The sequence below is a fragment of the Chelmon rostratus genome, chromosome 14 (assembly GCF_017976325.1).
Source record: "Chelmon rostratus isolate fCheRos1 chromosome 14, fCheRos1.pri, whole genome shotgun sequence".
Classification (NCBI taxonomy): domain Eukaryota; kingdom Metazoa; phylum Chordata; class Actinopteri; order Chaetodontiformes; family Chaetodontidae; genus Chelmon; species Chelmon rostratus.
Window position 1 is genome coordinate 20,863,594 of NC_055671.1, and position 27,232 is coordinate 20,890,825.

At 38.2% G+C, this 27,232-nt stretch overlaps 1 protein-coding gene across 1 annotated transcript in view; it reads left to right on the top strand.

Annotated features, from left to right (window-relative positions):
* Nucleotides 1-3,294: 3,294 nt before the first annotated feature.
* Nucleotides 3,295-27,232, top strand: part of zgc:77151 (uncharacterized protein LOC337153 homolog) — a 33,621-nt gene continuing 9,683 nt past the window's right edge. The window contains exons 1-6 of the mRNA XM_041952610.1: nucleotides 3,295-3,416; nucleotides 16,235-16,387; nucleotides 19,767-19,874; nucleotides 25,879-26,086; nucleotides 26,292-26,522; nucleotides 27,094-27,200. Coding sequence (XP_041808544.1) covers nucleotides 3,396-3,416; nucleotides 16,235-16,387; nucleotides 19,767-19,874; nucleotides 25,879-26,086; nucleotides 26,292-26,522; nucleotides 27,094-27,200 — 828 coding nt within the window. The 5' untranslated portion in view covers nucleotides 3,295-3,395. The remainder of the gene's footprint in view (nucleotides 3,417-16,234; nucleotides 16,388-19,766; nucleotides 19,875-25,878; nucleotides 26,087-26,291; nucleotides 26,523-27,093; nucleotides 27,201-27,232) is intronic.

The following is a 27,232-nucleotide window of genomic DNA, read 5'->3' on the forward strand; positions in this document are numbered from 1 at the left end:
TATTGTAGCCTGAACTATATCTATAGTGCATTAAGCTTTTGTCATATCGCTCACTGTTGTAATAATGGCCGTATTGAAGCTTTAACATTACCATTAAAGTGATAAATGCTTCATGATTTACCCTGTGACATTTGAATTTTATGCCTCCAGACTGATTATTTTAGTTCTTTGGGACCAGGGATTTATTACTCACATAGATTATAGGTACTGTATATATAGATTAAAACATGTGCTCACTTTATTAAGCATGAAACATTTCTGATTAAGTGTAGATGCACCTCTAGTCGCCGCAACGTTTCCACATTTAGTGGTGGAACGTAACCAAGTGCATTTATTCAAGTACCGTACTTTAAAACAATTTTGAGGTACTTGTACTATAATTGAATTTCACTCTCTGCTAGTACCATAAAACGTTAAACTTGTGGCTCCTAACAACAGTAAAATGTTGCTCTAACACTGATGCACCAGTATTGATAATCTACTGATGTCATATATAATATGTATAATACACACTGAGAGGGGCCCCAATGAGTACTTTTACTTTTCATTCTTTAAGTACCTTCAGTTGATAACATACTTTTACTTAAGTAGGATTTCAAATGCAGGACTTTTTCTTGTATATTGTTGTATTGGCTCTGTTATTTAAGTACAGGATCTGAGTACTTTTTCCACCACTGTACTCATTAATGCATCAGTAAAATAATCCACTAATATAGTTTACATAGTAATTTAGGCCTTACGTGGGGTCATTCTGCAATGTTATTTTTCCTTTTGGTAGTTAAAGTGAATTTATCCAATTTTACAAATTAACTCTTACTTTAGTCATATTTGCAATCAGTGCAATGGAGTAATAGAGTATTTTGATGTGTATAGTTGTAATGGTATACGTGATTAAAGGATCTGAGTACTTCCTACACTTCCTCCACCACTGCAAATTGCATTTAAGCCTTTTGTTGTCATGGTTACAGGTCTGATTATTTATGTCACTGACTATACAAGCTTCATGTTGCGCAGGGTCTTCTCCTGTTTGGATATTATAATTTGAAGCTTAATTCCAGGCACATACTTGTGTGTATATATACATATTGCATATAACCTGTGTGTTATTAGTGTTTGATGACCGTATGTGAACACAGCAGCTGAAAAAGACACTGCATATATTTAGACTTAGTGTTTGGATGCTATCATTACAGGCTGATGTGTCTCTCTACAGTATTTTTAACTCAAGCTGTGCAGACTAAATGTGTTTCCACTGGAAACACAAGCCTGTTCGTGAACATTCAGATAATACTAATAAACATAATAATAATAATAATAATAATAATAATAATAATAGATTATGCAGGAGATAATGATCTGCTTATTTATTTAATCCTTATCCCACTTTCCTCCTGATCTAATAACACTGGGGAGGTACGTCTCAGTGGAGGTGAACAGTCCCACCTCTTTCTCCCTTTCTTTTTAAAAGAAACACGTATACATTTCTTGTGCCACAAAATAGCCATGAGTAGTGCATATTATATGGTTTGCAAAGGCTAAAAAAAGCAAGAACTCTGAGCTCTGGGGTGGTTGGGGGGGAGTTACAGCTGTCCCATTCATTTTTCCCAGAGACAATAGCCAGGTTCTTGTGCAAAAGTAATGCAGATTTTAACTGATTTTCAAAAGGATGTGTATAGTGTGTTTCCATCCACTACTGCGATGCAATTATTAGACATTCCATCATCAGAAAAGACGATGGAAACATTACATTTCTGTTTGTTTCTTGCTTTAATGTGAGGAAGGTTGCAGGCTCCTCATCGCTCCAGACAAAGGTCTATCTGCAGTCAGACGCGACACAACCCCAGAGATCTTTCACTCAACCTAACCAAGCAGTTTTGATGCCTAAACCTATGATGAGCGTGAGTCCTGTAGCCACTGTGAGTCTGCAGATAGACCTTTAGGCTACTTGTTGCTGTAGGTCACATGCTCCATCATCATGTCATGGTTTAGTCACATTTTGCTTTTATTGATTAGCCATGCACCTCAGCCACGCATGAAAACTTTTTTTGCGTTTTTCCAAATTCTTGATACAAGCATGTATTGGCCGACATAACAAATTAACTAGCCATGACCCCCAATGTGCATTTTGGCAAGAAACATCCAATCACTGAGCTTCTCTCACATGCACTGCTAATGGCGGGTGTAACTGTGGGCAACTACAGGACACGCCTATGACATGACATAGGTTTAGGTTTAGGCAACAAAACCATTTAGTTAGATTTCAGAGAAGCTCTCAGGTGGTGTGTCGTCGTAAAGGGCTGGTGCCATATAGTCTGAGAGACTGCAAGATAGACCTTTCCCAAGCTGCTGAGACAGCAGATCGAGTCACTGTCTGATCTCCTAAAAACACAAAAGTTATTATAAATTCTCACAAAAGGGCAAGAGCAGAATAAAGGAACAGCTCATATCTCCCCACAGCTCAGTTATATTCGCTCCACTACAGCCTTTCACTGTAGCACAAAGGATTAATCAATCATTAGATGAATACAAAATAAACAGTTATAATAATAACAATAAGCAGTTTTGATTGTCAGTCAATCAGTTTTCAAACCAAATTGCCCGTAATCCTCCAGTTCCAGCTCGTCAAATATAAGATAAATGGTTAATTTATCTGACTTGTTTTTCCTGTTCGTATATCTATAAATAACTAGAGCTGAAACTATTGTTTAACCAGTTGATGCACAGAAAATAAATCAGTAATATGTCTGACGATCAATTAATCAGTTTACAAGCAAAAATGACAAAAGGTCTGTGGTTATCACAGTTAATATTGAATATTTTTGAAAGTCAGATCGAGTCAAAGTATTGTTTGATGTCTTTTGTGTCTAAACTTTTTGCATGCAAATTTGCATTAATGGGAATTTCATTTAGGCAATAAAACTTATATACAGTTTAGACTTAAAATGTATGTTATCCCCTAGTATGCCAAACAGTGCATGCTTCCAAAAAGAATACAAAACTTTCATCAAGTTATTTAAAAAATCTTACAAAAAAGCAAAGTAAATGAACAGCACCATATGCCTCCACTGCTATCTTCGCCAAACCCCGGCCACTTTTTTCGTGATTTAATGATAGTTTTGGGATTTGATTTAAAACCCTGTCGTATATAAACCCCGCCCACATATTCTGTGTCAGTCGGAAGTACGTCACAGCGCCGAAGCTAAAGATGCTTCAACCGTTTCACTGTGACTTTAACATTAAGTTGTACTCTGTGGCAAACTTTGGCCACACCTAGATCCTGCCCCATTTCCACAAAAAAAACAGCCTTTTTTTCTTTCTGGTGCGTTTGTTTGTGTGTCGGCGAGTCCCGGCGGTGTAACCGGAGAGGGGCCTCAGAGAGGGAATGCAGGACTGCAATGGAGCACAATGCAATACAGGTAAAGCCGATATAATTTCCAAATAAATGTCGATTTCTGTCACCAAGACCCGGCGGGTTTTCCGACCTGTTGATGGGGGGAATATTTTAACCGTGTGTCGCTGTGAATTGAAGCCCGATTCCGCGTTTTATTTCATTTAGTTTGACCATGTCGTATTGATTGTTTTCTCATATCAACCAAACCCAAGCACCGAGAGTTGCTCTGACTGCAATTACAACTTTATTCAACCAGGCTCAACTTTTTTTTTTCCTCCAGAGGCGGAAAATAAACCGCTGATATTTGTATTTTTACGGGGAAACAATCGGCTGTGGCACCGAGCTGTCGCCTCGTTTGATATCGGAGACTCAGCCGTTAAATTCCAGTTTAATATTTCTGATATTTTCGCCGTGTTAATGATTAATTTCTTTGTGTGTCGTGTCGACAGTCTCAGCTTCTCCTCTGGCTACCAACCCCCACCCACACTAACAACACATTAGCTAAATAAAATTAAATTTTCTGGCCGTTTGCCTGCCTGGAAATATCAGGAAACTTTTAAGCTAGTCAGCCTTTTCAACAAAAACTAGCTAGCAGCGAGTCGCTGCATCGACATTTTTTTCATTTTTGAACGCAGACTCTCAAAATTAATTTCTCCACCGACGTGATATTAAAGATTGAAATATTTTTCGACAGGGACTAGGTGGAGCAGCAGTAGTGTTGGTTGTAATAAGAAGCATATTGATATTATTATCAAATCCCTCCCGACATTTTGTCTCCGGCGTAATTGCCACAGTTTAAGGAGGAATGTTAATATTGTGTGTGTGAAGGGGGAAATGTGGAGTTTCTGTACTTGAAATAACGAGGATTAGTCCTGCCCAAAACCCCAGGAAACATACAGAGGACATACAGCTCGGCCAGTGTGGGCTTTAGTCGAAATAAAAACCCATCAAAATCATTTATTTTGACAGAAATCCTTCACGTGTGGCGTGGGGTATATTTAATATTCCAGTGGTGGTTGTATATTTTGTAATATCTGTTTAAATATTAATTTATTGCAGCATTCAAAGGTTTTTTTTTTCTCCAGTGGTGAACTTGTGAGCTTTTTCAATAACAGGATATACCCAAGGTCAATACTGTAGACTGTGTTTGGATTTTATTTATTTATTTATTTATTTATTGTCCAAACAGGAGACATTTTATTATTAATATTCGTCGGAGGGCTTTTTACCCCCCCTCTCTCTTTCTCTTCCTTCCCCGTCCTGAAAACTGTGTTAAAAAAAATATATATCACTGCATTATTCCCAGAAATATCACGAGAACTGACGTAGGCAGGGTGCAGATTAAGGGTTTCCATCTTAAATTCTTGTGTGTGTGTGTGTGTGTGTGTGTGTGTGTGTGTGTGTGTGTGTGTGTGTGTGTTCACATTTTAGACAGTGGGCTGCCTCTCAGTGCTCAGATTATATTATGTGGCTTTTATTTTCCTGCCTGCTCAGCCCTGCCTCGTTTCCACCACTAGGCTGGAGCACTGCTTCAGCTGGCCCTCCCCCAGGGTCAAAAAAAAAAAAAAAAAAAAAAAAAGACTGGAGCTCTATGATGTTCATATAACACTTCTATAGTACATAATAGTATGTTTATGATACACTATACTCACTTGATGGTAGTACTTGTCATATGGTGTCACTGTAATTAACTTAAATACATGTATAATATTCATTCTGAGGCTAAAACTTTGTCTGCAAAGCTAAATAGTGACTTGATCCCACTTTGTTGTATTATAGTTCATGTTTTTGTTGCTTCTAGATATATGTATCTGTACTATAAAGTTCAAAGGATTTATTGATTACTCGAGGAACGGAAAGTAAGTCTGCAATAACACTTTTCAAGCCATTTGTCCAAATCTTCTGGCCCCAGCTTGTCAAATGTGAGCTGAATGCTGAATTCGTCTGACTTTGCTGAAGCCTTAACATGTTTTTCCTGCTTGTATACCTTCAAATAACTAGAGCTCAAACTATTGATCAGTCAGTTGAAAAACAGAAGCAACTCTGCTGAACATTTTTTTGAGGAATGTCAGAAATTCTCTGGTTTTAGCTTCTCTAATGGGAATATTTGCTGGTTATCTAAATCTACTGTGATGGCACATTGAATGTTTTTTGTGTTTTGGACTGTTGGTCAGACAAAACAAGCATGTTCCTTAAATGAATATATATAATTTAACTATTGTGGCTGATATTGTGTCTGTAGAGCTCAGTGGTGGTTGTCATTTATTTTATTGTCCTGTATTCCTCGGATGACTCTTTGTCTGCAGTGCTCAGTACCATCGTCGTCTTTGTGTTTGTCTTCTTATTATCATTGACTTTATAGTCCCTCTCATGTTGAGTCAAGTATAATAATACTTGAAAACGTCTAAAATGTCACACCAATGTCACTGAAGCTTACTGGCTTACTTTAAGTAACTGTTTAATATTCCTATAATGTTGAAATACATTCAGTATTATCCTGACCATACGTAACGCTGTTCCTTTACGTATTGTACTGATTTGAATAATCCTTAAAAATATCTGTAATATTTACACAATGATATAGCTGCTTTCAGCAGTCTGCACATACTTTATCTGACCATTGTTATTTTTTCTAAAATATTACTCTAATATTCATATAGTGGCTAATATTGTATATGTAGAGCTCAACGGTGAACATATTCACTTTCCTGTAGGGAAACTGGAGACTTTATCCGACTCTGTGGTATTCTGAATCTTTTTATGTCGCTCTAATGTTACTATATACCTATGATATACATTTAAGAGCTAATATTGTGTGTATGCACCTTAATTGTGATTTCATTCTCTGTCACACAATATGTTTAATGTTATTATCGTATATAATGGGGTAATAATGTTTCCATAGTGCTCAGTACTGTCCCCTTTTTGTACTTGAATACGTCTGTAATTCCTAGAGGCCCCGCAGTAATAAGTAAATACTTTGCATGACAAAGTATTACTTTGAATTATTTGAATAAATCTATAATATACCTGTCTGTAGAGCTCAAGGATGATTTTTATCTAACTGGATTGTATTCAGTCTCCTTCTTTATCCTTCTCATATTCCCTTAGATAACTGTTAGATAATCCTGTAATAATCCTTTAGGGTCTAATACTGTGTATAGTATTCCATGGCGTCGTGTATTTACCTCATCATCTTTGTCCTTGTATCAATTATAATGGGCCCTTATTAAGTTGTAAAGCGTTTATGTGTGTTCATGGCATTCTTTTCTGAAAATTTTTCCATTAAATTCTTTAAATGTAGCTTTAACCTATAGAGACTCATATTGTTGAGATCAACTATAGTTTTATCTAGCTGTTTCATTGTTTCTCAGTCTTAATTCAACTCATTCGCTGTTTAATATTCCAATTATTCACCTTTAGGTGTTGATACTTTGTTTATAGTCAATACTTTATTCTTACCCGTGTTGTATCCCGTATGAAAATCCTTGAAAACATGTATGATCTTTCTCTGTTGGCTCACAACAAACAGTAGAGACTTTATCTTTATGTGTTGCTGTAATTTTCTCTAAATGTTCTTATAGCGGCTAATCCTGCCAGTTTTACCAGTCTTCATGCTTTTTCCGCTGTTGTACGAGCAGCTATTTGCGTGCCTGTGACTCAGTTTGCCATTTTTTATATAATTAGACTGTGTTACTCTAAAGTTATTTCATTTTACTTAACCACTCATTTGTCACTAGAATATATTTGTAGTATCTTTGTTTGGACTTGAAATGTACCTCCTGAGCTCTGCACAGAGTTTACAGTGAATATTTGATGATTATTTAAACCTATAGTGTGTTAAGTATGTTCCTGTTGGGACTTGCAGTATGTTTAATGACTTTATCTGATCTACCCTGTTGTGATCTTAAATCTGCTTTATTCCCAGTGCGTCATTATAATAGTCCAGTAATGTTTTCTTTAATCTTCTGTGGGTGTATAATTTCAGCTCTTATAGCAGCATATAGACTGTGTTTGACATTCAGTGATGACCTTCTCTGTTTTAGTGGTTTTCTCTCTTCAGTTGTATCACTGTAGTATCCCTCTAAAACAAAACCTTGTTCCTGTCGGGACTCAGAGTGTCTGAGGGATTGATGTTGTTTTTCATGAATGTTTTTTTTTTTTTTTTTTTTTTTGATGTCTTACAGTTTTCCTACAGGGCCTTTTAAAGTGTGTCTTTGATACTCCACAGTGACGCAATTAAACCTTACGTCACTGCATTGTGTTATGTAGTGGCTTCTTTTAACTGTAGTAGTATTAATGTTGCAGTTTGACTCTGTATAGCTGATATGTATATTTGCTGCTGTGGCATTTATTCAGTATCTTTCTAAAAATTGATCCTAGGCCTGCTGCAGCTGGTCTGCAGAGCTACAGCGGTGGGTGGGGGAGAGTGGGGGAGGGCTGCCTGTGGTGGGTTATGGGTATTGGGTGGGGGAGGGTGTGCTGGGTGGGGTGGGGGTTGTGGATGATCAACACAGGAGTGAGAATTTGAGAATATTTTGCATTTAGGCAGCAGTCAGGCAGGAGAGCTGCTGTGTTCAAACACCACCGCAGCTACAGGACGACGGAGTGTTTTAGAAGGGCTGTAGTTTAGAAACAGACTATTTCTGGAACAGAAAGGGGAGGAAATACAGTATACGCATTTATTTCGTGAATCTTCATGTCACATCTATCATGAGTAAATGAATAGCAGCTGCACAGGCGGCCGCACCCTCAGTTTATACACTAGGCCTTTTATTTCACATGTATAATAAGATTGGTGAATGTGACCTTAATATATTAAAAAACAAATCTCTTACACTCTTGCACTCAAAACTGTCCAGCCAGGCTTCATTGAAACATTAGAGCAGCAGTAATTAATTGATTAATTTATCAGTGGATTGAATTCAAATGGATTCAATTAATCGTTTTGACTATAAGTGTCAGACAGTGATCTGACATTAGGCCTGATCAACCTAAAGATATCCACCAGAACCAGGGAGTGTTTGGCATTCTGATTTGAAAAATGAATAATTTATTAAAATAGCTGACAGTTTTCTTTTGCTCTACAAGTGAATTAATGTGCTTATCGTTGCAGCTCGAGGCTGATTTGGTTGGATGAAACAAGACATTTAAAGACAAGGCAGATTATTTGGTAGCAGCCTTGAATAAGACAAACCATAAAAAGCAAAAGTAATAACTAGCTTGTTTCAGCTTGAATTTGTGTCGCAGAGACATATTTGTTTAATATTAAGGGTCATTTGCAGCTTGTATGTTGCAGCTGTGGGCCTGCATATTGTGTTTCAGGCAAAGCTGCTGTAATTCAGTCTTTTCTCGCCTCTAACTCCTAACAGGGGATCACAGAGGAGCAGGGGCTGTGTGATGGATTCAATATCAGAAAGCAGCAGCAGTGTTTTCTTTAGGGCTGTAAAAACTGGAGCATCGCGTCTGCTGTGTCGTACATAAAGCAGCATGTAGTCTCATCTTCTCTTGACTGTATCATCTTAAATGTATTTTAACATTTACTTAAAGAAGGGAGGCTAATGAAAATAAAAAAGAGCCTGAATATATCTACTAGTAGTATTATGTGTTTATCAAAGCCTGATATATCTCCTTCCTCTGTGCCATAGAGCTCCATTGTCCAAAAACTATTAGCAACTCATCAATGAGCTACACTGTTCCCCTGGGTGACATGTTCCTTCATTAACATGAACACACACACACTGTAGTTTATATTGATTCTATCCCACATACACAGTCCTCCTGCCCCAATTAGGCACTAGAGCACCAAATATGGATTAATCCGCTACTGAAAATAGTCCCCAGCAAATGCACTCTTTCCTCCTGTTTGCTAGATAAGAAATACAGTGAGCAGCTCTTTTAAGGAATTGCTAAACCTTTAAATTAATATCTATTTGTGAGCCATTTTAAAGATTTAAGTCTGATGGACTCGGCGGACCAACACACTGTTGTTTTGGGTCTTTTTGTGAAGTTTGTTGACAATAAGAAAAATGTAGACTTGCACCGGCCTTATTAATGTTTTCTGGCATTGATTGCATCATGCATCCTTTGGATGTTGTAATTTCTGAGTTGTTAGTTGGACAGAAAATCAGCGTCTGCAATTTTGATTATGTAGCTTCTCAAATGAGAGTATTTGCTGCTTTTCTGCCTTCTATCATAGCAAACTGTTCATATGTTCCATGTTTTTGCAAAACCTCACTCTAACATTAACCACAATCACTTGCACCAAAGCTTGATAAACTAAGTGAAACTTTGGTCTGGGATGTGTGAGCTGCAGTTAATGTGTTGTTAGGTCTGGAGGGTAAAAAGGGGCAAGGGAGGGTAAATGAAACACACTCTACTGCATTCTTACAAGTACAAACGACACTAGGAAGGTGGTTGATTTCATCTCTCTTTTGTTTTATATTTTAATTTAACTGTTTAACAAAAACTCCAAGGTATTTTTAATAAAATACATTCAATTTGGGTCCTACCAAGTTCACGTTGTTTATTTTCAGAGTTAGAACTGGCCTGAGTCACTCTGGCTTGTGGATTTCGTGGTTATCTGTGAGTAATGTTTGTAGCAGAACACTTTAGCACACAGCCTGCTGAAGCTGTGTTTCAGGATCCAAAATGGCAGCTCACTGTCCTCCTGACAGATACAGAGACTATCATTTGGATCACATACTTGAAGACTGCAAGAAAGAAAGAGGATGGTCAAGAGGATGTATTTTCTGTTAAAGTGGAGCTGTAAGAGTCTGGTGCTCTAGTTTACTGACCTGTTAAGGCCTCTCATGGCTTCAAAACATCCTTAAACTTAAGACAAGCTGCCTGCACTTCTTTGGTGGTTTTGGTTTTATGTTTGAGATTTTCCCACAAGCTGCTGTTGGTGTCAGAGCCTCAGGACTCCTCACACTTCCTCTTAATAAAACCGTGAAATCAAATCGGCAGGTTTATTCACCCAGCAGCAGCAGCAGTGGCAGTATTGTCTTTCAGATGTATGAACCCACTCGAGGTGTGCTCGATTTATTGTTCAAACCATGTAAACACCCACAAACAGTGAGCATTAGCTGCTTGTGAGGTAAGACAGCTCAAGCGCTCCTCATCACATCCAGAGTGTAAACACACAGGAAGCTCAATGTAAACTGAGCTGTGGATTAAATAAAGACAAACTCAACGCGAGAGTCATTGTGGCCAAACGGCACATCCGCCATTTTGGGGACAAAAGGGGGAAACTGCTCATAGAATGAGCAAAAAAGGTTATTAACAGTCTATTTATACACACTAAGCTGCTATATTTGGACTTTTTTTAAATAGTTGAAGTAGTTTTAGGGGTGCACAAATTGAATTTACAGTTTCTTACACTGCAGAATTACTCCATTCTTATAATATTAGCTACATTTTAGGGCTGAAACTAGCCATTATTTTCATTACCAATCAATCAGACAGACAGAAGTCAGATATGTAGTAGCTTTTTATGCATCAGTAAACTATGAGCCTTGATCAGGTTTTGTGACAGCAGTGCATCTATTAAGACCAGTAAGACCTGTAAGACGGAATGGTGTATGTGTCAAGGTGACGTCTTCAAATTGCTTGTTTTGTTCCTCCACTAGAACAAAATCCAAAAATACTATAATAGTATAAGCTATAATAATAGTTTACAGTCATAGTAGATGAAGAAAAACATATAATATACACATTTGAGAAAATGGAACCAAAACATTTTGACATTTTTCCTCCAGAAATAACTTGTGACAGTAACAGTGAAATTGCTTTTCAAAACTGTTGGCAGTTATGCTTTTGCTGATAGATTAATTGGTAACTCAACTAATCATTTCAGATCCTTTTTTTTTCTCAAAGGGCCAGTGTGTAGGATTAAGTAGCGTGTAGCAGGGAGGCTGCAGATGGCAGCCAACTGAACACGCCTCTCCTTCTAAGCGTGTAGGACAACCTACGCTGGTTGGAGCCGCTTGTGCTCTGATTGGCAATAATTGCTGATATTTTATTGCTGAGATGAATAATGTTTTTTCAACAGCGCCTCACTTATTGTGAGCTCTAACATTAAGCTGCGTCTGTAGTGAAGCTTAAACTCTTTCTAATTTCTAAGTTCAGTTCATTTAGTGCTTTTTAAAGGCACATTATGAACCTGCATGCAGCTCTGATCTGTTCTCCTGTTGTCTTCCTCCATCATACCTGGACAACAAAATAACCAGCTGTGAGAGAAAATAAAGAAATCCTACGATTTACTCTGGCACGGTGTCAAAACATCCATCTCTTTCAAGGCACATGAAGTATTAACTGAAAAGTAAAAGTGGAGATTTTAGGTACAGCAGCTGAACACAAGCAAGTCACTCTGCTACTACATTATCTATCAAAATATTTCCAGTGCTCATTCAGTATCGTGAAGTGGAAGAGCTGGATTGTATTTTACTGGGAGGGAAGCTTCCCCATTGTCAGTTCTGGTATAAAAAAAATCATAAGATTTTGTCATTTTTTTAGGTTAGTCTGTTATGTGAGTGGAAAAAGAAAATGCTCTGAGTCACAGGTTTCCTTATTTAATCCTCTCATTCTTCAGTTTATACTTAGACAATTTTATGAACAAGTGTCAGTGCAGTTCAGTTTAATGCTTGTTGAATGCTGTCAGTTACGTCTGTGTTGTCAGTGATTTTATGATTGAAGTTCTACAGTTGTGATGTGATATGAGGAGATTTTATAAGATTAGATTAAAAGAAGGTATTTAGGAAGTTGCGTGGAAAGTAACCCAACCTGTGGACCAGTGCTGGAACAATTAACTGATTAATCAATCAGGTAATTGTCAGAAAATTAATCTGCAGTAATTTTGATATTTCATTGAATTGGTTCCAGCTTCCTTAATGTGAGGTTTTGTTGTTTGTTTTTTTGTCTGCTTTTTGTTGTCATAAATAAACTTTGCATTTTGACTGTTGATCAGACAAAATAAAAAATGTGAAGACATTATCCTGAACTTTTGGAACTTGCGATGGACATATTTTATGATGAATAGACTTAATGATAAACCGTTTTTTTTTCTGCAAATAAAAATGCCCATCAACTACTGAAAGCATTTTTATTTCAAGGTGGGGAAACAACCTGAGCTCAACACTTCACCATGACAAAGGACAGGGAGAAGTAATAAACAATTATTAATTGCCAATTACCAAAGTTAATTGCTGTTAGTGCAAACTCAACACTTCTAGTAATTCTTTCAAACTAAAAGCCTTCCACTAAAGAGGGTTTAAGGCTTTTACTTTGAAGCACATGCAGGAAATGATCTGTTTTTCTCATTGGGTGCCAGCAATATACACTGATTATTGAAAAATGTATTAATAGTGGATAAACACTTGCTCTGCCCTGTTTTTACAGGAATAACCAAACATTTTGACATGAAGAATTAAAAGATGATAAATAATTAAACAAGGACAGAGATGTCTGAATGATTTGGGTGAACTATGAGGAATTTACAGGGTTATTTCATTTGTAAGGTGGGATGTCACAAATGGTTGAGAGCGGTCTTTTTGTTTGGAATTTCTGAAAGACACCACTGAGTTTAAATACCAATATTAAAGCTTTATAAATGCGAATTGGATTAAAATGTCCAATTTACATTATTGTAGAGTGGGGGTTCTCAAACTTATTACACAAAAGGTCTGCATCGGATTTTTACGCAAGGTCAGCAGTCTGGAATGATTGGCAGTAACATTTAATCAATTAATTCACCTCACATCTCTCATGATTGAGCCAGCATGAAACCAGGCAGGCAGTTAGTCCATATTTATTTTTGACTCAGACACATTCTTACAACTACATTTACACTAGTTGAAGAAATTGTGCACTAGAGAGAAGATACCTGCTTTAGGAGCTGAATCTTCGGTGTTACATTAATGTGTGAAATCGGCAGCAACAACAACAGTTGCAGCAGTCCCGCGGTTGCCATGACAACGATGTCAACCATAGGGAAATAAACTATATTAAAACCACATTCATCTGGGGACAGGATCCCTGTGAATGATCTCCAGCTAAACTGTGTATTCTACGTCACCAACAATTTATTGATCAATAGAAAATTTATTTCAGAACAGAAAACGATACGCTGCCTAAAGTATTGTAGCCTTTTCGTGGGCTGGGTCTAGATTGACTTGCCATTTGGTCCTGAGGTGGACCCAGGTATGGACTTTGAGAAGCCTTGTTGCAGGGGGTACAATGACGAGGAGCGTACCTACTTCCAGTGATATGATATAGTTTGTCTAATGGCTTCTAGAGATGCACCGATCCACTTTTTTCCAGTACTGATGCAGTTGCGATAACTGAATTTGGATTTCTTCTGATGCCAAATTGACAGCTCCTTTTATAAGGTTTTCAAAGTGAATATGGGAAACAAAAGTACAGGAAATATCTGAACTAAAAATTGGTATTGGCATCCAAAACCAATATTGAACTTTTCCCAACTCTAGTGGCATTAGGAATGACATTCACATGTGCATATAAACAACATCCCCATAGTCAGTAATTGAAAGAACTGAAAGAATTGATTAGTCTGAACTTCAAATTGTCAGGAAGTAAAAACATAGTTGCAGGACCCTCTGATGAGATCTGGCCTAAGAGTAAAGGTCACATGACTTTCTGCCTTTCTGCGTGCACATTACTCAACACTTTAATATTTGACCTTTGATTACAACATGAATGTAACCTAAACATCTAAACAAAGTGTGGATGCCCATAACCTCTCCACATTTTTATCAAACTGAGACCTACAAAATATGAGTCCCATGAGATTTCATCACATGGTGGAAGTCTAAAGTGATTAGTAGTTCTTGTCAAAGAATAACAGGAAAAACAGAATAACACAACTAATTTAGATGTTGTGTCCTCGACAATACATCACAGATACTGAATGATTAACCACAGCTGATGATTTTATGATGGCTGCCAGTGAATTATGTGGCCTTCATCCAGTGCAGCCGCCTGAAAGTAAAAGTTAAACCACAGAATCTCTCCTATTAATTTACCCTTTAACTATTGATCTTTGTTTTTTAAAGGGTGCACAGGCATTCACATCAGCTTAACAGGAACTGTGTCCACTCTGTTGTAGTCTAACAGGAAGCTTGCTGCTGTTTCCCAAAGTCAGCTGTTATTTGGTTCGCATGTTCATGAGTTAAACCGAGGTTATCTGGAAAAGAATTCTGACACAGATTATTGAGATCCCACAGGTTTCTACATGTCTTTGTGTTGTTGGTTGTAACACTAGTAGACATTTTGTAAGAGCAGGTGTCACGACATGTGGAGTAAAAAGCAGCATCACTTTCTTCGGATCCAGTGATATCTGAACATATTTTTAGTCACTATCAGGCCCTGCAGATATGCCTCTGCCATGCTGAACAGTCTGAGAAGTTAATTTTTAACATTTCCTCCCCAAGTAGTTTAATATATTACAATATCCTGCTCTGAGTGCTGTTTATACATGTAAAAAAACACTGCCTCACTGCAAGATGGTGCAACTTTATTGTAAGAGGTGTTGATGCCAGAGGTGGACAAAAGCTGTGTTTTTATGCCTCCATGCTGACAACAGCTGTGGCCAGTAGCATTATGTTGTAAGTCCCATTCCCAACAACATGATATCTTGGGAATGCCTAGAGGGAATTTCTTAAAATTAGGCACAAGCAGTCACCTGGACTCAAAGATAAACTGATTAGATTACACAAAAATGTCGTATAGGATAAAATGATGAAGTGAAGTTTACATCCAAAAGGTCAAAGGTCAGCTTCACTGTGACATAATCTTCTTCAAAAACACTTTTTGCCATATTTCACATTTGGTCAAATACTGAATTGGTGACACTAATCTTGGGCGTCCACCTTGAAACTGTGGTGATTGTATAGATCCACTGTGCTGGCCGGTTGAAGATGTGTGTGTGTGAAGCAGCCATGTTTTACAATTTGTAGCAACATCCATATGTGAAGCTTTGTAGTCCATCACAAGCTCATTGGTTCTGCTAATATTGAGCTTCAGGTGATTGTTGTTACACAATGAGTCCTTTCTACTCCACTGTAAAAATGGTCTCGAAGTCAAGACAGCATGTTTCTCACTGAAATTCACTTGAATCACATGTATCAATATAGGAAAAGCTTACATCTTCCTTCCAAGTCTTCACTACATATGTGAGTCTGGACAGACATGGCATTAAAAACTGCAGCTTGGCTGGTTGGTGGAGACCTCAAACCGTGAGGTGATTACAGTTTGTCCGACTTGCAGTTACTGGCCTCCTTCTTATTACAAGAAGGAGGCAAATACAAGTGAATAGTTGCGGTCAGAGTTTGTAATGGATTACACACACATAGAATATAGGTTCACCAAAGAAAAGGTTGTTACAAAATGCATTTTTTAGTATTGGGATTTGTCAGATATTACAGCTTTTTACAGAACAGTAACACAGCTAATCAGATTTCGGGGAAACGGGAACAGCCTCATAACTAATGAATAACAGGTGAAAACTGAGCACAACAACGATTTGCTCAAAGCAACTTTAACTGGATTTTCTCTGTTACTTGTTGTAGGTTTAAAGAATATTAGCTTCCTCTTCTCTAACTTCTGGTTTTCACTGGCTTTCAGTCTAATGTTACTTTGTCAGGAAGCTTTGCTTCTTTCTGAGATTTCAATCAACCATAGATGTCATATATGTCTCCAAAAGACAACTGATCTGCTGAGCTTATTAAATGCCAAACAGTGAAAATGTCATGGGTGCCCGTTGAGCCACATAGGGACCATTAACTCTTCCTCATCAGTGTTCCTGTGCTCCTTTCTTTCTGCCAGTGGTTGGGTGCTCCCTCCTGCCAGCGAGGCAGCTATGCCTTCTATAAGTCGGTGAGCAGCAGAGCTCAAGCCGACGGGCCCGTCCAGGTATGGAAGCTCGGGGAGTTCTACTTCATCCGCTGTGGACCGCAGGATCCCGTGTGCATCGCAGAGGTGAGATACCTGCTCTCTGTTAGAGTTGCTGGAGACCAAAAACAGAACAAAGAGAGATGGGCTTGTAGCCATCAGGTGACAAAAGCTACAAATGATCATGATCAGCAACTGCTGCTAATGCATTAGCCATATCAACTTTATCAGAAGATAAGCCTTTATTGATGCTCAAAGGGTAAAGTGAGGTGTTGCGGGACAGAAATAAGTACAGACACGTAAAGAATAAGGGTCAAAATAAAAATAGAAACTATACAAGAACAATGAAAGTTTCTAATGGGTTCCCTCTGGTTACATTTTGCTACTGGAGTACGCTGGCACCAACAAGGCAAAATTTCCCCCCTTGATTGGATGGTTTGGCTTCCCCTGGTTGGCTAGTCAGTGGGCAGTGCTGATTGGCTAGTCAGCTCATGTGTAAGAAGGATCAAAATTCGTGCTTGTAGCTCAGATACTTCAGGGTCACATACACAGATAGGACATTTGTAAAACCTCACTGTTCAAAATATTCCTGCACAAATTTTAACTCCACATCCACAAAATATTTCTGCTGCTGCTGCTATGAAAACTTAATTACACACTCACAAACTTTTTTTTTTTTTTTTTTTTTTTACAAATTCACACATTAAGGTTTTCGTGCACAATTTTTCCGCATGCACACAAAAGGTGATGCACAGCTTCAGGCTGAGAAATTATTTGTGAACACCATTTCACAAGCTCAAAATATTCATGACCCTTATTTCCTTCCATGGTGTTGTGCTACTACTGCAGTACTGCCTCAGACAAAGTCACAGTCACATGATTGTGTGCTTTGTAGCAACACAGTATAGAACATGTATGAGTAATATGATACCATGTACTACAACAGCAGAGCCATAAACGATATGACTAAGTAATGATTCTCGTTATATTAATATAGAAATAGAAACATAAACACAATATGGTGTGTGATGCAAATTATAAGGCTAAATCTAGTTGTATAGTACAACATAATATATGGTATATTTTGCACAAAAAATATAGCATAGAATATAAACTATAGGATTGTGTGTGACTAAAGTATAAAAGTGAATGCTGAATATGTTGTAATATATAACAGAATGTGATACATATCATATGTATAAGGTAATAATGTTTCAACTGTTTAGTTTTACCAACTGTTATATCGCTGTTGGATAGTAACTGTTTTCACTGAACCATCGAACCCTAAATGGGTCACACTTCTGCTCACATGAAGACTATAGAAGACTAATAGTATGTTTTATTGAGTCTACATCCCATGGCAAGGCTATATTTAGTCAATTTAGGTCGTGAGCTGAAAAAGTGTTAATGAGATTGCATTGTATTTAGGTTGATAGTATTGTATTGATAGTGATTGATTGTAATGAAGGATGTGAAGTGAATGTTTTTACGTTAATGTATTTGTTCAAGTGATAAACCCCTGGAGGAGAAAAACAACAAGGTAATAGAAACTAAACTAAATAACAAGTTTCTCTTTCTGAAAATAAATCTGCAAGAATCATATGACACACGGGCCACTGACAAACAGAGCGGATTCCTTTCAGACATGCAGCCCTGTATGTTAATCTGACAGATATTTAACATGCTGGTCTCATGTTTGAATGAACATCCTGATCACTCTCATGTAAAACTGAAACATTTCTGCATCATTTTCAACACGACACAAGTCTGAACTGAATGCTGTCAGATGAATGTAAAGACTGCTGCAGATGCACCAAGTAAAACAGAGAGTGAGGCAAACAGATGAAATGCACAGCCTGTGTGGGCGATGCGCCTTCAAAGATCACAGTAGCACATTTATTGCCTCAATTATCATCTCTTATGCACAAAATCACTTTATTAACCAAGCATTGTCCCTCCACGTACTGTTTTTCCAGTGTTAATTCATGTCAACTGGAAGAATAAATGAATATCAAGCAAAATGTTTTACATACTGTATTAGAGCAAGTAGGAATTGAAAGACAGTCCCATCTTAACATCCTGTCATTCACTGCTTTTACACAAACAACAGGAAAACAGGAAGTAGAATTCCCAATTAGATAACATTTCTTTAATTTTGTGCATTTACAGTTTAGCTATAATCAACATGTATTTAGTGTCATAAACTGTCCCATCGTTGTTTTTAAAACCAGGAACCACAAAGTGACTCTACTGACCCATAAAAATGTCCGCTGCTCTTTATCCTCATCACATTATTGTGAAGTTAGTACTATTGTCTCTGTCAGGATCCTGTAAGAATAATGACTCAGTGTTTCCATTGATGTGTTTGGCCACCAGTTACCATGGTGATTTGCCCCGCCAGGCAGCTTTGTGGTACCAGAAAACCTGAGTTAACCCAAAAAGACAACTGGCTAATCCACCTGGTTTGTGGTATAGGCCCCTGATCTCAACTCAAAGACTGTAACAAGGGGTCACGGTTGAGACGTCATCACCCCATAATGACACACACAGTTGTTGAATTTTGTGCAGACAGCCAGTGAAATATTACTGATTGCACCAATATTTGTAAAATGTGCCCTTTTACATTAAAATATATATTTAGCGACAATAATATCAGTATGTAGCACTAAAGGGCCAGTTATCTTTTCACTGCTATAAATAAATTATGCTCCTTGTCTGTTAAAATGTTCGCGACCTGTCTGTATTCTCCAAAGTGAAGAAGATTTCTCTGCTCCACAACAGAGCAGATTTTGATATTTGCACACATTTGAATTGTAAAATGGATTGTTAAAAAAAAGAACAAAAAAAAAAGCCGACCCTCAGCCCTCAGCAGTAGAATCTGGTTTGCCTACTTCAGGAGGTGTCCAGGTGTGACTGTGTGACTGAATGTGAGGTGTTTCAGCCTGTGTACTCAGTCAGACTCCTTCTGGGTGAATAAATAAAACCAAAAAAAAAGAAAGAAAAGAGAGTGATGTTGAAATGTCTCCTTGTGATTCAGCCAAGACCCACGTCTGACCTCCAAACCTGCACAGTCTGGTCCACTTCAGTTCAGTTCACACTCACATAATGTTGTCTTTAACTCCCAACCCATCAGCTCGCTCAGACTCAGCCTGCCTTCTGCACCATCAGGACTATTTTCCTCGACTTGTTTCCTGTTTCTTTATTGTTTCTTCATCCTGCATCTTCACTTCATGCTCTTTGATGAATGTTCCTGTTGTTGTATGAAACTCTTTTATAAAAGGGCAGCTTGGTGACAGAGCATTTTTTGCCAGACCCGAGACAAACTTTTCAAAGGAAATCAGATTTTAAATCTACAGTGAATGTTAAACTCAGAGGCGCCGTTTGACTGCAGACATGGTTGTCGGTATGTTTGTGATGCAGCCACATGACAAAAGATTTCAAGGTATTTCTTCTTCTTCATGTGCAGTTGACCTTACTGTGGGAGGACCAGACACGGCACCACCTGCTGGCCAGCACCAGACTCTACTTCCTGCCTGAGGACACACCAAAGGGCCGGACCAGGGAGCATGGAGAGGTGGGTCAAAGGTCACGGGGCGACTGGCTCCTCTTCCTGACGAGGCATTCATGTCCACATGGGAGGATATTTCAGTTGTTTGTTTCTTCTTCTTCTTCTTCTTCCATTTATTCGTATAAATATGTCTGTAGTACACCGTTTATTTGTTGTTATACACTCTATATTTAATTTTTTTTAATTAATTAAAAATATACCATCTGTTTCCATTTTCCATCAAATACAAATAAAAAGGAAAAACCCAAAAAACAACCTTTTATATAAGGCCATATCATGGCAGGATGTGACAAAATGAAAGTAGTTTCTGATAATTATGCGGTATACACACACACACACACACACACTAATTTGCAAGTGTATTAGATACACCAAACCAAAACTAATGCACTCTAATCCAACAGTCCTGCAAACAAGGTTATAATGAAACATGTTGATTCAACTGTGGGATCATTTTGAAGGCTGCGGTTTTATTTTGTTTTTCTTTAGTTAGTTTATATCAATGATGGCAGGCTAAATAACAGCGACGCCTCTCATGCTTGTGAATTTCCCCCCAGGCGTCAAAGTATTGCCTCATCTTAACCTATGATAATACATGAGAATTTATTTGTTGATTTTGTTTTCTGTCATTAATTTGAATAAGCAAAGTTATCAAATAAAGGTAGTGAAGTAAAAAGTACAATATTTCTCTCTGAAATGTAGTGAAAAGGTATGAAGAGCATCATATGGAAATGTTCAACTAAAGTAAGTACCTCATCATTGTACTTAAGTACAGATAATTAGTACAGATAAGTGACCTATAAACTAGACAATATAAAGCATGACAAAGAACAGTAATGTCCTTCTGTAATTCCCATTGACTCATAATGCGAGTGAGCGTCTCCCTAATGTAATCTGTGTAAAGAACATCTATTAATAACCTTGTCACAGGAACGCTGCTTCCTTTTTTTATCCAAACATGTTAAGGTCCTGAACAGGTTAACCTTCAGTCAGAGTCAGAAAGAGTCTTAACGTGACCCTCTTTTTGTCCTCTTCCTCATGCTAAAATATCTCATTAATGAGCACTCAAGAACAAACTATTATTTAATGATCGGCTTGATTAAATAATATAAATAAAGAATAGCTGAAGTGCTTTACATGTAAGAAAAATAAACCGGGATTTCACATGAATAGAGGAAGAAGAGAAGTAAGAGATGTGGCTTCGTCTGCTGAGTGTTTTTGATTAACACAGTTCACATGCAGGCTGCAGCTCAGCCTTCACATGAAAAGCCCCCTTTGGGAATGAGACTAATGTATTACCCAAATGTAAATCCTATGACTTGTCTGAAACCAAATTTTCCACATTTAGGTCTTCAATATTCCACTGTTGACGTCTCTATATAGAGGTTTAAATTTTCCTGCTGGAAAATGAGCCGTCTGAAAGTATTTTTTTTAACAGAAATCATTGCCAAGTTTTTTTTTTTTTTTTATGAAGCGTTTAAGTGTTATCTGAAAGATCTGTAGGATCGTTGAGTTCTAACACTCGTGTAACGTACATGCATTCATCAACAGCCAATTTTTAGAGGAAAAAATCACAGAAGTCAACATTTCAGATACACTTCGATCTTTGTAAGGATTAAACGACAAGACGTCATGTGTTTATCAGTGAGCTGTAGAGGTGCTGAAAGGTGGGTTTTGTTGTGGTTGCATAGAAGCAGGCTAGCTGTTCTCCTCTGTTTCTGTTGTTGTGCTTAGCTAAGCTACCTGGCTGCTGGTTGTAGCTTCATATTTAATAAACTATTTGCTCAACATGCCAGTTTAAGTCTAAATAAACACAGGAGCGACACAACCGAAATTTCTGTAACACTTCAGCACAACTGAAGTCTGACTGAAGCATGTTATATTTATATGGAGGCAACCACACATCAAATACAGAAATTAAACACACTTCTTGTTTGCCTCATTGACATTGCTGCAATAAATATAATAAATGTATTTCTTATCTCTAATGATCGAGGTCAGTAAAATCAGTTTGATCACTAATGCAGCCTGAGTGGAACTGAGGATGTCTTTCTTCCTCCGTATTATTCCTCCCTTTCATGCACCAGATGCTAAATACCATGAAAGCTTTGCCTTTCTCTGTGAATGTGCTGTCGTGTCCAAATGTGGCTGTAAGAAACAAAGATGCTTCTGATTGACAAAAAGACATCAATTTATACATGGATAAAGCAGCAATGTTACTTATTCCATGTCTGAAAAGGTTTTCATAGAATTACCATTGTGACTGTTACATTAAACTGAACGTGTATTTTTAAATTAGCATCAAATTTATGCAACAAAGAGCTTTAGTCAACAAAATCACACTCGAAAAGGTGACAGTCTGTGCATTTTAAAATGTTAATTGGTGACTCCTGCAAAGCCACTTTGTGTAAAACCTTCCTGGCTCTTTGCAGTGTTAATGAACTCACACCTGGCTGCTGGGGGAGCAGGAATGTGAGGAGCTCTCACCTGGCCGTGGCACAGGGGAGGTGGAGGTTTTTGAGGGTTGGGCTCTGTCATCTTTGCCCCGAGGACTGAGCAAGATCACAGCTGACAAACTGGAATAGGAGGAGACGGCAGCAGCTTCAGCTCCACGAACGGCACTCATTTTCTCACGTGTTAACTGTTTGTTTTCAGGGAAACTTAACAGAAATACTTACAACTTTTAAGACTCGCTGGGTGGTATTCACCAAGCCTGATGCAATTACTGTCAGCAGCACAACAGTTTGTGTCACCGCAATATTTAAATGTATCAATTTACTCAGACTACAGACCTAAACGAGCTGCAGGTCATCTGGTTTGTCAGTAAATACAATCTGATGCAGAGCTGATGCGTGTTGCACATATCTGGAAAGCTGAAGAAAGTGTTTTCTTCTGCTGAACAGTACATTTTCAATGAAGTGAAGACAATTTGGTACTCAAAGCCTGCCAAGAGGAGCGCTGTATAAGAAGAAATATTAGTTCTATAGATGAACCTTGTTGGCTCAACAATCAGCGATTGAATGAGTTACAACAATCACTGGTAATCATTTAAGCTCCTTACACCAGATTCTTGCTGTAAACAGATAAAATGACATATAGGCCTAATAAGTTTTAATTGGCTGCTTCACTGGACCTGCTATGAGCCAGTAAAGTCTGCACAATATTCAAGCAGAAGGAACCAGAAAAATGGCTGCTGAATTTCTATTCTTTCCGCATTTCCACCACAATAATTTTCCCAATGGAACAGAAAGCTTTGGAGGAACCATGACAGGGACCGGTGTCTAAATTAAGTTGCAGGGACATTATTTTAATTTATTATTCTCTGGTTTGTTGAGTACTTACAGCGTTTTATTTCAGCCACCATTTATAAAAATCAGACACTTCGACACATCAGCCTGCAGTTTCAGGAGAAGGCATATGACAGATGGACCGCTGACAAAATCCAGCCCTCATTCTTGTATAGTCGAGCGCAAAAAATGACTTTTAAAAAGGCCGTTGTGTTTTCATACGTCAGTGGACTAATTTACCGGATCCTCACGGGGTTTTAGACCGCAGTGGAACCTTTTAGCTCCTTGAATCGCAGTTCCTAGGACTGTAAGTTCCAGGTACTTTGGGTGGAAAGGCAGCTTTTGTCTTGTGTTGTCGAATGCCTTTAAATAAACGTTGCATGAGACGAAACATTCAGTTTTCAGTTAAGCCACTTTTCATGTGTTTTATCACAGCAAAACCTTGTTGTGGTTCTTCAGTAAATAAGGGAAAAAAGAAGTTTGACTGTTAAGCTCTTTACAGGGGCCTCAAATCCTTTAGTAAATATCCTGCACTGACGTGTTTTGGTTTATACTTGAGCTCAGATTGGGCTGACAATATTTAGGCAGACGCAACAGAAGAGGGAACCTGTGTACTGCAAGTGTGCTTTGTCAGTTTTTACAGATACATACACACATTTCTTTTCAGCAGATTTCTCATCAGCTTCCTCTTTGGTTTTTAAATGTTGCATCACGTGCAGCAATGGAAGAAGTTTTCCAACAGTTTGCCAACAGTAAAAGTAGCAATACAACATTATAAAAATACTGAATCCCACACTTACGTGTAGAAGTATTGGCAAGAAAATGTATTTAAAATATTAAATGGTTAAGTACTCTTTATGCAGAATAGCCATTGTTATTGTTGTATTGTGAGAAAGAAAATGAGTCAAAATGACATTTTATATCAACTCATCAGGTGGCTTTTTACCCTAAAAGTTACAGTGACAGTTCATTTGTGAAATGTTATCTTTGCGTACTGAAAGCTAAATTCTTAAATAGTTCTGATTTGACAACTATAAAGACTAAATTCACCATCTCACCTCGTTTAAAAAGTAAAAAAAATCTAAAGATTAAATCACTTTTTGAAAGTGAAATATTGTAAGAATTACAGTTTTCGACCAGTTATCAGCCGCACAGATAACTGACAGGAGCTGTGTACTTTTCTAATAAAACTTTGTTTGAGCAGCACACCGTCCTTTTCGCGTCCTCATGTAAATGTCACGATGTATGTCAAGCATGTGCAGGTGTGTTCCTGAATATGAATGAGCTGGTGATAGTTGAACAGGTGGAGCGAGGGAGGAGCAGAGCGGTGCTGTCAGAGTGCTTCCTCTGAGGAAAAAAAACAAAACAAAACTGTAAAATATTTCGGCTCCACATTGAGCCACCTCACATGTGTGTCAACTTTCTTTTTCTTCTGTTTGCTAACAAGCCAAAACTAAACTGCTCAGGTGTGGTCCTCGCTGTTTTCTGGCCTGTTTTCCTTCCTTATGCTTTGTCAGAGTTGTACCAACAACCTGCACAGAGCATTTAAAACCAGTATGTGCGGTCTGGTCTCCTCAGCATATAAACTCATGTGTCTGTGCTGATGACCAGGGAGAAAGTTCTGCCTGTGTTCAGCTCGCAGTGCGATTTAAATCTCTGTGGTTTGGAGTCTAGTTTCAATCCCGTATTCCTGTTTGCACTTTCACACATCAGCCTTACGGTACTGTTTACCGATCACTTTCAGCCATATTGGATCAGTGTTCAGTTACTGCTGACACAAACCAAACCTTATAAGTTTTTCCACTGATGATTTTTAGTGAAAACAGGTCTTATCAGGCAGATATGGACATATTCTGTACTACTGGGTCAGTTTTAGATACTGCAGGGAGGAACAGTGCAGAGAAAAACTTTTGGTTTGTGAACAGCACGCCTTCAACATGTCATCAAGGTGTACAACTTAACTGCTCGCACGCATACTGATGTTTGATTAAATGTCTTTTTAAGAGAATATTAACTCTAAATAGAAATGCACAAAAATCATCATTATTTTTTCATTTTTACCTGAAAAATGTGCAGACAAGTTGACAAACTGTGACCCGATTTCGTGCTGCACCACTCACTGTGGTTAAACTTATTTCTTACAGTGATAGTTGGTGACTGATATGAGTGTATCAACATTTTTAGCAATTCCTTTCCTCTCATCTGTAATATGGAGGCTGGACAGTGAAGTGACAATGTTCAGAGAGATTTATTACAAAAATCAACCTGAAAGTATAAAAGTGAAGGGGTCACCAGTGGAAATTCTGTCCTCACCATTAGCTGTTGTTGTTTTAAAGCCCACCTCTGGCATCAGATTGACACACATTTCTTATGAAATGCATGCAGGAAGGGATGTGTTAGTATAAACAGTAGCTTTAGCATGACACAGAAGACCTGCTGCAATAATATATTGCAAATACTGATAAATCAATATAAAGCACAGGTCATTATTGTGGCTAAACTAAGTAAATGTATACAGTAAAGTCTTTATCTACCTTTTAATGCACATTATTCAGAATATCCTGTAGTTTAGATATCCTTGTTTTAAAACCACATCTCTGGTGAATCACTTCATGGAGGGTTTGACATGCTGGTTTTAGTGGGTTTTTTTTTTTTTTTTTTTTTTTTTTTACACAAAACCACCCTCTGAATAAATGGAAGTCTAACCTGTTTGTGTGTTTTAGGATGAGGTTCTGGCGGTGTCCAGGAAGATGGTGGTGCGGGTGGAGGACCTGGTGCAATGGTCGTGTGCGCAGCCAGCAGGTTGGAGCAGCAGCCTGAAGCCGTCGCCCTGCGGGACCAACGGCCTCCACAAACCTCTACAGAGCAGCGACAGTAACAGCAGCAACACGGCCAACAAGAGCAGCGAGCCACTCAAAGACAAACCTGAGAGTAAGAAACACTGAAACGTACTTATCACGTACCCAAAGTGATATCAGACACTGTAAAGTAGGCTAACTGGAAACTAGCGGTGAATGAAGTACAGAATTATTAAGTAATTACTTCTCATTGTTTCTTTGTTCACCACTAATGCACCTTCTGCAGGTGTTTCACAATAAAACGTTTGGTTCACATGTCTCATGTCTTTCCCTCTCAGACGACCCGGTGGAGTGTCAGGGCATCAAAGTGCTCAGCTACCCGCAGTACTGCCGCTTTCGCTCCCTGCAGAGACGCATCCAGGACGGAGCGAGGGGGCTGGGGCTGCAGGACCCCCACCTGCTGGCCCTGGGGGGCGTCAAGGTGCTGCCCAACACCCGGCTGATGTACTGCAGGGACACCTTCAACCACCCGACGCTGGAGAGCAGCGCAAACTTTTCCTGGCAGTTCAGTGAGTGTTTAGTGTATGCTTGTATGTTTCTGTGTATCAGTTAGTTTGTGGTTATTTGTTTTAACACAACTTTATTTAGAAACAATGAAAAAACACAGTCTGTAATCATGAAATTAATACACGTAATGTAGACGTCTATTTACAAAGACTCTTCAACCATATTAAGCCCAGTTTTAAGACATGTTTGGATGTGAAAATCAGGACTGGAAGATCTGAAGAAGATTTTAAAGTTTACTGGCATCAGATTTGTACGTGATGGGTGTCAGTTCTTTCAAAATAAGAGTGTTTGTGTTTACTTTCAACACAACAGAATTCTTGTATTTCGCAGCTCATATAATATGATACGCATATTTTAGAATGTGAAAAGATGTGTTTAATGTGAACATCAGGAAGAACATGTGAACATTTGACTGTATTCATGCTGAATCCACCATGTTTCAAATTTTATTGTTATTGTACGAGCTTTCCAAATGTTAACACTGCTGTTTGCAAATATTTAATTAAATGTTCCAGTTATTTTTTTCTTGCGTTCTTTGAGCCGTTATGTATGTTTGTGTTTTTTCTTTTGCAGGATGTCCATCTCTCAGTCTTCGTGGGCGACCACGCAAGAGGAGAGGCCGAGATGGCAAGGACTCCCCGAACTCCAGCCAATCAGAGTCCTGGATCGAGAGGATGAAGGTTTGTTCTTTGTATTTGATCTTCACATCTGA